This window comes from Diabrotica undecimpunctata, chromosome 8 (assembly GCF_040954645.1).
Source record: "Diabrotica undecimpunctata isolate CICGRU chromosome 8, icDiaUnde3, whole genome shotgun sequence".
NCBI classification, from domain to species: Eukaryota; Metazoa; Arthropoda; class Insecta; order Coleoptera; family Chrysomelidae; genus Diabrotica; species Diabrotica undecimpunctata.
In genome coordinates, this window is record NC_092810.1 from 103,557,470 (window position 1) to 103,569,690 (window position 12,221).

General features: G+C 34.4%; 1 protein-coding gene across 2 annotated transcripts in view; it reads right to left on the reverse strand.

Moving 5' to 3' along the window:
* The window catches only part of LOC140448502 (uncharacterized), an 87,777-nt gene that overhangs the window by 47,071 nt on the left and 28,485 nt on the right, over positions 1-12,221 (reverse strand). Inside the window, exons 2-3 of one of the 2 annotated variants that reach the window (XM_072541586.1) lie at positions 7,193-7,374; positions 1,486-1,544 (exon numbers count right to left, since the gene is read on the reverse strand). In XM_072541586.1, the coding sequence (XP_072397687.1) occupies positions 1,486-1,531 (46 nt within the window). In that variant the 5' untranslated portion in view covers positions 1,532-1,544; positions 7,193-7,374. Of the gene's footprint in view, positions 1-1,485; positions 1,671-7,192; positions 7,375-12,221 lie in introns of both variants that reach the window. The other variant, XM_072541585.1, reaches the window with a different exon arrangement.

Genomic DNA, 12,221 nt, shown 5'->3' on the forward strand with positions numbered 1-12,221 from the left:
TTCAGTCGTATCTTTGAAGTTGTAGGTGATTTGGAAGTACTAGGAATGGATTCCACATCTATTTGCAAGGCTCTTTATTCTTCACGTTGCTGTTGTTGGTGTAATCTATATAAATTCACCTCATTTTTTTTTGTCGCTTCACGATCTAAACTACCAATAATCATTTTACGGTCAGTTCGTTGGTCGATTAAGACATTTCGTTCTGGTATTGGAATTTTTCGGTTTCTAGGACATCTGTGAACTCTAAACATTTGCAAGTAGCAATATCAAACAATTTTTTGCTATCCTCGCCAAACTTAAACAGCTTCTCTTTGTAACCAACTTCGTCCTTCCTGCCTTTATATGGTTTCAATAATGTTCTATACGTATCGTGGTAAGCTATAACTCTGGCTAATATTGTTTTGTGTTCTATGATGGGTATTGAAGCTCTGCGCCACATCTCCTCTACTCTTTCCGTCACAATTTCACTGGTTTTCCGCACACAGTTGTTATACTGTTTTTTATAGCTTTGAGATACGAATATAAACGGCTTCATCATATCTTTATACGTAGGTAACACATTTTTAGGAAGCTCACTACCAGAACCAAATATTGGACAAGTTACTTCACTCCGGAGTAATGCCATAGTTGTAATCTAATTATAGTAACTGAATTCACACAAAATTTGTCGCAACACTAAACTTTGACGATTGAGCTTGATGCTATAGAAAACGATACTAAACCAACCGATTATCGAAACAGTACTGAATAGTGAATACAAAAGATGTATAGATAGTTCAAACACTCCTGACCATGGAGCTGCCGGAGTCAAATTCACGTAAAGGTAGAAAGATTCTATTGTAAGTGGAATTATACAGTGCATAGTACAATGCGTTTCGCATGGAAGTGGGGACTAAACCAAATTTCGTCTACTGCGCCGTGGTCAGGAGTGCTTGCACTATCTCTACCTACTACCTACTTAGAATTGAAATAGAGTGGGAGAGTAAAGGTCGACTTTTGTGACAGGTAATAACTGGTTGGTATCTCCGTTAGGTAGGGGGCTGGCCCGAAATTCAAAATAGATCGATTTCAGTAGCACCGGGGCAGTTATTCTGATGGAGATAGCAAGAAGTGTTAATGAAGTTTTCGTTTCATATCTTAGGATCGGATTGATACCGCACCCCGTGCATGAAAAAATATATTTTTTTATAAAATTCTTTCAAAATTTTATATCACGTTGGGGCAGATGTCAGAGTGAAAATATAAAAAAATGACAATGAACTTTTCGAATACTGTCCCACAGTAGCATCGATTCCGCACCCCGCGTTTGTGAAAATCGTTATTTTATTTTTCTCCATATAACAGCGCTGTATTGAAAAAATCGCGGTCATGTTGTGGTATATTTTGAAATTTGCAGGAAGTGTAACATTTGTTTTAGAAATTCTACATAATAATAATTATTACAACAAACATTTTAAAAAACCTAATTTCAAAAATTGTACTTACCTAAAAATTGTATAGGGCTTATGTTGTTCGATGTAATACCACACATTCCCCAGTCAAAACTAAGTATTAAAACCATTAGTGGTGGATTCATGTTTTTGTAAGTAACATTCATGTTAAAATTAAAATAATTTTTCATATATGAAGTTTATTGTTAGCAATGTGCAACATTTTGGTTATTCCTCAAACTAGAAGGATGAAAATTAATAAACATATAAATAGTGACCAGGATAGAGTATAAAATGACACTTTAAATATAGATTTAATGTAACTGTGACACCACCATCGGTGCACGCTGGAGATGGAATACCGACAATGGTATAAAACAACGGCTGCCGCATTCCGTCTGGAATTATTTATTATGATTTATCTGGAAACAACTCCACTGGCCCTAGGATATTGACTACAGGCTAACCGCTTTAGAGTATTGATACCGAACCGTACCGTGAGTAAGTATTAATTACTTCCCGCTCCTCGCCAGATCGAGTATTAATTGATCCGTTTATCTCTTACCCAGATTACTCCCTCTCCTTGGCGTATGCGTGTGTGTGTACTAACGCATCGTATTTTTGTTTCATTTTTATTACACTAATCTTTTTTTCAAGTGCCAACTCCACGGCGGAGGTCGGCAATCATCATAGCTATTCTGACTTTTGAGACGGCTGCTTTGAAAAGTTCATTTGATGTTCATCCGTACCACTCTCTCAGGTTGCGCAGCCATGACATTCTACGCCTCCCTATGCTTCTCTTTCCTTGGATCTTTCCCTGCATAATCAGTTGGGGCAAGGTGTATTTCTTTCCACGTGTAATAGGTAGAAGATATTCTAATTTTAATTGTATTTAAAATGTCTATTTCTTTATTCATCCTTCTCAGAACCTCTTTGTTTGTGATGTGTTTTGTCCACGATATTTTCAGAATTCTTCTATACACCCACAGATCGAATGATTCCAGTTTTATCATTGATGTCGCATTCAAAGTTCAAGATTCCATTCCATAAAACAAATTCGAAAAAACATAGCACCTCGTCAACCTAACTCTTAGTTTTAATTTTAAATCCCTTGTACATAGCACTCTTCTCATTTTGTTAAAATTTGTTCTAGCCTTTTCTATTCTAATTTTGATCTCCTGAATGTAATTATTTGTGGAGTTAATTATTGTTCCTAGATATGCATTTTTGTCCAATTGTTCGATGTTGGTTCCGTTTATTAGAAGATTCTCGTTATTTCTTTGAGTTTTCGATATTATTATAAATTTTGTCTTTTTGACATTCATTGTTAGACCGTACTCTTTTTCATTTCGGCTAAGATCACAGTGTCGTCCGCATATTTAATGTTGTTAATGGAAACTTCTTTTACCTTTGTTCTAGCTGTTTTTCCCCTAAGAGCTTTTTTCAGGATCTCTTCGGAGTAGGCATTTAAAAGAATTGGCGACAATACGCATCACTGTCTTATTTTAGGTCTAATTTCAATTTCTTCTGACAGCTGTTCGTTACCACGTACTTTTGCTCGCTGTTTATAGTATAAATTTAATATGATCCTGAGGTCGTTGTAATCAATCTTCTTTGATTTCAGGACATTCATTAATTGTTCATGTCCTACTTTATCGAATGCTTTATTATAGTCAATAAAACATGCGTATATATCTTGATTGACGTCCACGAATCTTTGAATCAGTATATTAAGTGAAAAAAGAGCTTCACGCGTTCCTAGACCTTTGCGAAAACCAAATTGTGTATCATTAACGTCTATGTCCAGATTGTGATATATTCGTTTATGGATGACTTTTAGTAGTAACTTTAGCACATGAGATACCAAGCTAATGGTGCGGTAATCGCTGCATTCTCTTGCGTTTTTCTTTTTGGGGAGACAAATAAAAATCGACGTTAACCACTCTTTGGGTAATACGCCTGAACTGTAAATTCGGTTTAAGAGTGTCACTAAAACATCAATGTGCTTCTCATCTAGAATTTTTATGATTTCTATAAGAAGAATATCCGGTCCAGGGCTTTTCCCACTCTTCACTGTTTTAATGCATGTAATATTTCTTTTTTTGTAATACATGGACCTATTTCTTTTGACATAGAACAAGTTCTATGTGTTCCAGATCTCCTCTTTCATCATCGGACAGTTCGTCGATATATTCTGCCCATCTTTGTACTTTCTTGTTCGTCTGTGTTATAGTAGTCCCGTGTCTATCCAGAAGTGCACAGTGGGATTTTGTTTTCTTAGTCCTGCCAGTTCTTTAACTTTTTTGTGTAGCAAAAAATTTATTAAAATCCTTTATAAACGGTATGTATTAAAAAAACTAAGTCGGGCTTTATCAAAACGACAAAACATTTTCGGAATCCATATTCCATCATCAGTGTCTAGGTGTACATGTTTAGAGCCACTAAATATCTGGGTGAAAAACCGTTAAAAGTTATTACCCAGATATTTAGTGGCTCTAAACATGTACACCTAGATACTGATGATGGAATATGGATTTCGAAAACGTTTTGTCCTTTTGATATAGCCCGATTGGGTTTTTTAATATATACCTTTTATAAAGGATTTTAATAAATTTTTTGTGATACATGGTATACAGCCGGCTTCAGGAACTTAGTTTCCTTGTGGATTTCTTGTGTAGGTTAAAAAGATCATATTTATTTTGAAGGTCTTTGATTTCTTTGCATTTCTCTTTAAAGTATTTTTCTTTTGCCTGCTTTATCATCTTCCTGATCTCGTGGTTTATTTCTCTGTATTTATTGTTCTTTGTTTTTAAATTGTCTCCGTTGTTCCATCATATTGAGTATCTTGTCATTCATCCACTCTTCTTTTCTCCTTGCGGAAATCTTTAGTATTTCTTTACAGGATTCCAGTAGACAATGTTTTAGGCGGTCCCACTACTTATCAGTAACATTGGTGTTTGTGTTCCATTTGCTGTAGTTTACAGGCAGTTCATGTTAGATGCATTCTTTTACGTTAGATTCTTTCAGTTTTCTTGTGTCTATTGTTGGGATTCTTTGATGTCTTTTAATATTCTTAAGGGTGACTGTAATCTTGGCGATTAGTGGATTGTGATCTGAGGCCACGTCTGATCCAGGATATGCTTTCACGGCTTTAACAGCATTACGGTATCTTTCTAGAAAGATAGAGGTATCTTTCTAGAGTATGGTCTAACAATGAATGTCAAGAAGGCGAAGTTTATGTGAATATCTAAAACTCAAAGAAATAACGAGAATTTTCTAATAAACGTAACCAACGTCGAACAAGTGGACAAATATGCATACCTGGGAACAATGATTAACTCCACAAATGATTACAATCAGGAGATAAAAATAAGAATAGAAAAGGCTAGAGCAAATTTCAACAAAATGAGAAGAGTTCTATGTACCAGGGATTTAAAACTGGAACTAAGAGTTAGGTTGGCGAGGTGCTATGTTTTTTCGACTTTATTTCATGGAATGGAATCTTGGACCTTGAATGCGACATCAATGAAAAAACTGGAATCATTTGAGCTGTGGGTGTACAGAAGAATTCTGAAAATATTATGGACAGAACACGTCACAAACAAAGAGGTTCTGGGAAGGATGAACAAAGAAATGGAAATTTTAAATTCAATAAAAACAAGAAAATTAGAATATCTCGGACATATTACACGTGGAGAGAAATACACCTTGCTCCAACTGATTATGCAGGGAAAGATCCAAGGAAAGCATAGGGAGACGTAGAATGTCATGGCTGCGCAACCTGAGAGAGTGGTACGGATGTACATCAAATGAACTTTTCAGAGCAGCCGTCTCAAAAGTCCGAATAGCTATGATGATTTCCGACCTCCGCCGCGGAGATGGCACTTGAAGAAGAAGAAGGTATCTTTCATTGATCATAATGTAGTCTATCTGGTTCCTGACTACTTTCTCCGATGTATATTACACTAATGGTATTTATTTTTCGCAATTATTAATAGTGGATAATAGTGCCATAGGATTAATATTTAATTTTTTATTGTAGCGAATTCAGAATATATTTTTATTTAAATTAAACTTGTGTTTTACTGAGGAGTCTAGTGTCTAATAGAGCTAACCTTTATACGCATTAGTGTAAATAAAGAACAAATATGAACCTGTCAGCAGAGCTAAAGCAGCAGCTCGTTTCCTACTTAATGAAGAAATATTTGTGGCAAACCCATCAGCAGAATTTAGCAGTCTTTGGTTGCCAATACTAAAAGAAGGAGGCAGTAACAAGAATGTACCAGCAATAACAGAGTAATAGGAAGTATGAGACATATCTTCTATAATTTATACACAATAAATATGCAACACATAATACAGAAACATATAATCTACGTGTCTTCTTCTTACGGTGTCTATCCGTTCCGGATGTTGGCGATCAGCATAGCTATCCTAACTTTACTTTCAGCTATTCGGAATAGTCCGGTTGTAGACGTATTGAAACACTTCCGGGGTTTTAAAGCCAAGATATTATTCTTCTCCCTAATCCTCTCTTTCCAAATACCTTGCTCTGAAGAATGAGTTGCAATAAGCCATAGCTGTGTTAATTGCTCATAACTTGGCCAAGATATTCTAATTTACGCTCTTTGATTGTGTTATCTAGCATTTCTTGCCCATTTTACGTAGGACCTCAATATTGGTAATCTACGTTACACGTCCATATTTTTACACATAATCTACGTTGCACAACTATATTATTTAAACCATAAGCATGCTGTTGACTACAAGAACGAAGCCAAGTAAGTCAACCATCAATTTTGATAAACATTACCTACTGGTAACAACGTTGGTACTGTTGGTTATACATTTTCAACTCAAACATTAGTTAGTTAAAAATGTAATTATCATTACCATCAATTGTGGCTTAATCTCATATAGATAATAAATGTAAATTAAATATGCCACAGAAAGCAGTTTCAGAACCTTGTTTCCACAATATTAGCTAATAACATTGAAGACCATCAAGCAATTTTAAACAAAATTAACGAAACCCGTGAACGGTTCGGGTTTTGTATTATTATTTCCAGAACTAAATTAATTGGTGATTAGTAGACAGCAACATAATACTCCCCTTAGAATCAGTGGGAATACATTTAAACGCGTCGCAAAATTTACTTTTCTTGGAGCTATATTAAATGAGAAATGGAGTTGTGATGAAGAAGTAAATGAGCGGATTGGCCGACTAAACACAACATTTTTTAAAACATTTTTCTTCATTTACCGGTTAATACCAGAATACGTGTTCCCAAATATTTTGATTGAAGCCTTCGAGCTGTGGAACCTTCGTCATTCGTATTTCATGGACTACTCACCTCACAAATGATGAATTTTGGAGTTGTCCAAGTCTTAACTTGGAGTTGTGTGAACTGGTGTGGAATACCACACGCCACTAATATATTTCTACAGGCCGAAGAGGGTATTCTAGTCGTCTTTTGACAATAGAAAGTAATTGGATATTTGATCGCCGACGTGCAGCTTTTCACATGGCTTCAGAAGGAAAGGAAGAAGGAGAAGAAGATATCTATGTAATTTGCTACTTTATATATTTATGATACTGTTGGTAAAAGTTTTGTGCATTTTAAATAGAAAGTCTCCAGGTCTATAGGTATCTTAGCCTCAGAGGAAGCTTATAGAAATGATGATGATAAACAATAGATGACACAAGATGAAAAAAGTATTATAAAAAGTTAAATCATCATGAATATAAAATTACATCCTACCAATTAAATAACAATTTATGACTATAGTGTCACAGATTTCTACATTAACAATAAATTTTCCTAATCTGTCCTACGTTTATTGCATTTTAAACTTTACACAGCTGATTTTCCCATTAAACCTATTAGTGTGGACCATCCTTGAATCGAATTATTGGCGTAGTTTTTGGTTCGTCATTGTTTTCCTAAAAAATAATAATGGTATGTAAGACTGCTGCATAAATATAAAATATGACTTGCATATTTAATATATTAACTATAGTATTTCAATTATGAAAATATTTCCAACATTGCGATTATACTACTGTCATAAAGTTCCAACCAACTTATACATTTTAGAATAATTTTGAAACCTTATCAAAATTTATGAGAACGAACACATTGAGAAAACAATTGACGTTATAGGGGAAAGAGTTTTCAGAAACATTTTCAACTAAGAATTCAGTTTTGTCTTTGCTGTTCCGAAAAAGCACACATATATGACATGCGATTTGAGAGTACAAAAACTAAAAATATTGTTTCAGTACAAACAAAGTAAAATTAAAGAATATTTATAAAAAAACCCAACTTTTTAGCATTATTAAAACAAAATAAATAGTAAACTGTTACCCCTACTTTATGCGTTCGATTTAATTCACACAGAAATTGTCGAAAGTCAGATGACGGAGGAGTGCTCTTGTAGTCCATTATTTCACAGTTTTTGATTGGGATTTTAAAGAAACGCGTCGATTGAGATGAAATTTGAAATGCGCATATGAAACAGGTCAAAAAAAAAGTTATATAATGTCGATATGCTCTGTTACCTCAGGAGTGAGTGCCACACCTTCTCGGGGGGTGAAAATTAAATTTTACATAACATTCTTCTCTTCTAAATAACCCCCTTTAAATAGATCGATATGCTTCAGAAGTGGATTCAGTACCATAGATCATATTCATACACTTCGAGAACTAATGAGTAAAGCTAAAGAATATGAAATACCGCTAGCATTAACCTTCATAGATTTCGAGAAGGCTTTTGATTCTATATATCCCAAGGCAGTAATAGAAACTTTGACCAACCAATGCATTTATAAATCCTACATAGAAACTTGTATGTGGGGTAAATATATACAGACAAGCAAAAGCTCAGGTAAAAATTTTTGAAAACACTTCAGAATTTCCCATTACCAGAGGCTTTTGACAAGTAGACGCAATGTCACCAAAGCTCTTCACTGTAACTCTAAAAGATATATTCAGCAAAATGAACTGGCACAACAAAGTAATATCTATTGACGGAGAATAACTCAGCCATCTAAGATTTGCAGACGACATCGTTCTGATTGCTAATAATTCTGAAGAACTACAAGAACTTATAAGTCTTATAAGTGACCTAAACGAAGCTAGCAATGAAGTGGGCTGAAAAATGAACTGACAAAAACAAAAACCATGTACAACGAACTAGTCGACTTAAGACAGTAGACGAGTATGTATACCTGGGACAATTAATACATTAATCTGGCTCCTTACTTCCAGAAATCAACAGAAGAATGAAACTAGCTTTCACATTTTTTGGTAGAAATGCAGGTATATTCAAATCGAAGATGACAATCCACCTGAAGAAAAAAGCATTTGATCAGTGTATACTACCAATGATGACATACGGCTGCGAAACTTGGACACTAAAGAAAATCGAAACTCAAAGTCACTCAAAGGTCAATGGAGCGATGCTTGCTAGATATAACAAAGAGAGATCGAGAAAGAATACAATGGATCAGACAAAAAACCAAGGTTATTGATGTAATCCATAGAATTAAGTCTTTAAAATGGCAGTGGTCAGGACATTTAGCGGGAAGAACTGAAAATAGGTGGTCCACTAGAATTACACTGTGGCATCCAAGAGCTGTCAAGAGACCTTCCTCTTCTTCTTGTACCACTCCTATCGGAGATTGGAAATCGTCAAGGCTATCCTGACCTTGTTTACAGCTGGCCTAAAGAGTTCATTAGTGGTACAGCCAAACCACTCTCTCCGTTCTCCGTTTTCCTTCTATTTTTCCTTGCATTTTATTTTGAAGTAATGCGTATTTATGTTCTCTCATCAGGTGACCCAAATATTTGAGTTTTCTTCGTTTGATCGTTAATAAAATTTCTGGGTCTTTTCCTATCCTTCGCATTACTTCACAGTTTGTAACTCTTTCAACCCAACTTATCTTCAGCATTCGACGGTAGCACGACATCTCGAAACTTTCAATATTTTTTATATTGTTCTGCTTGAGAGTCCAGGCCTCTACACCGTATAATAGCGTGTTAAATACGTAGCCCCTTAGAATTCTTAGTCGAAGAGGGTCGCTTATATCTCTGTTGCAGAAGAATTTCCTCATCTTTATGAAAGTGGCCCTGGAAATTTCGATACGTCTTTTTATTTCATTGTTTTGGTCTCCAGTTTCGTTTACTGAAGTACCCAAGTATTTGTAACTTGATACTTTTTCAATTTGAATGCCGTTTATACTAATATGTGCTGGTTGTGTCATGTTCTTACTTGGTTTTTTGTATTGATACTTATGCCATAATTGTTGCAGGCAATATTTATATTTGTAAGTAATCGTTGTAATTCTTCTACTGTTCTTGTGACTAGTATAGTGTCGTCTGCGTATCGAATATTATTTACAACCTCTCCATTGATTACGACTCCTTCGTTTGCTTGCAAAAGCCCTGTCGTACTCCTCTACGTATTTTTATTGATTGTGATATCTCATTTTCTAATTTGATGTTATCTTTCTGATTCCAATATAGATTGAGAATTATTCACAGATCTTTATTATCTATGTCCTTTCTTTCAAGAATGTCGCTTAGCTTATCATGGCGTGTCAAACGCTTTTTTAAAATCGATAAAACATGCATGTACTTCCTGATTAACGTCTAGGCATCTTTGTGTAAGAACATTCAAACCGAAGAGAGCTTCTCGAGTACCTAATCCCTTTCTGAACCCCATCTGTGTATCACTAATATCTGAATCCAACTTTTGGTAAACTCGGTTGTGGATGACTTTAAAAAACATCTTTAGTAGATGGCTCATTAAAGATATTGTTCGATGTTCCGAGCATCGACCAGTCAAGTGACCAAAAACGTCCAAATATAAGATGGGACTATAACATAAGGAAACAAACCGGTACAATATGGAACAGAAAAGCGAATTTTAGAGAATCATTGGCAGATATAAAGAATGAATATGTAAGGAAGGCTACAACATGATCGGTAGAATATGCTGGGAAAGATGATGATGATGATGATAAAATAGATCAATAGAGAATTCAATTTATACCAAAAAATGTTATACAGATTTTTCTCGGTAATTTAATATTTTCCATGCTTGACATTGTTGATTTCCTAACTAAAAAATGCATTTTCTTGAGTTATTTTTCAAAAATAACTCGCAAACAGTACATTTTTGCCAAAAAAGCCATAAGAATCAAAAAGAAACCTTTAAAAATATTAAATCAAATGGTTTTCCTTTTAATTTTTATCGCAGCTATACAACCCGATTTACAAATTGATGAAAGTGAATGTTTTTTGCTGCAATACAGTAGCGTATTGACGAAAAGCAGTCGACCGTTTTTCGGTTCTCACTGAGAAAACGGACTAGTATTACAACGATCAGTCTATGTTCTAATATATGTCTATGTTTGGGGCAGCTCGCCATGCAAGGTTACGCCTTTTTTTCGTCTAACCCGACTGGAACGAAGAAATTGGGAGGAAAAGATCAATAATTCTCTTACTACAACTTCTTTAATTTTTATGATATTTAATTAATCCATAGCTTATATTGCAGAGAATTTGAAGTAGGTCAAAATCTGGAAAGCTGAACTTTTTTGAAGTCTTTGATGTTTAAAGCAAGCGATTTAATGGGTTAAAAAATAAACGTTTTACACTTATGTTCAAACTTGGAACGTTAGTTTTTATCGGTTAAAAATAAAAAATAATGATACATTGAGCGGTAATCGATACACCGGTTCTGGCTCACATTGAGCAGGAATCGGTACATCGGTTTTGGTTGAGCGCGAATTGGTGTTGTATGGTCCCCGTTGAGCTGTAATCGGTGTTAATACTCTACTTATACGAGTCCAGTCGCGTATGAATTGGACCAAAACCAATAAAAAACACAATTTTATCTTTCTAAATTAGAATTTATCTGACTACATATTATAAACTAAACGGTTTTGATGAAGCTTATTTGATACTATGTGGTTTCGCCAATTAATCAACTATAATACTGTTATTAACTACAATAATATTATAAAATAAACAAAAATTAAAAGTAATATCTGACGCAAATTAATTGGACCATAACTTAATTAGTGACAAATATTTATTTATTTACTAAAATCTCTTGTGTATTTTTTTCTGGAAATTATATTTGAAGTGTGTGTTGAAGAAATAATGAAGTAAGTTTAAAGTTGATTTAATTGAGTTGCTTGTCAAAATGGTTCGTGAAAAGTGTTTATCTAATGATTCACGAAAGTCCATTGTTGCAGCCAATAACAAGACTTTCTGGACATAAAACTGCTCAACATTTAAATTTTCCTTAAGGAACTGTGAGAAATATAATTTCAAAATTAAAAAAAAAATGGTTAGTGTTAAAAAAAAAGTTAAAACTAGTCGTACTTTAAAGATTACCGAAAGAGATGAGCGTGCTATTCGGATAGTTATTAAACAAAATCGCTAAACTTCTCGAGAATTGGCTGTAAAATGGTCCCATGATATTGGTAGATCAATTTGAAAGGCATTTGTTTGAGGAGAATGAAAAAAATTCGATATGGATTCTAAAAGGTAAGTTTTTACAAGCAACACTTACCTTATTTTAAATATTCAAACTTATCATCACATCGCACTTTAAGCTTTCGTATGAACGCAAATAGCGACATCTGATAATAAATCCGTAAACTAATTCAGATTTTTGCTTTATCTGTGCCTTCTAAGAATTGCAAGGCAAAACAGACGTTGAGAAAGATGTTATTAGAGACATGGGGAATATAAAATTGAATTCCACAACATATCT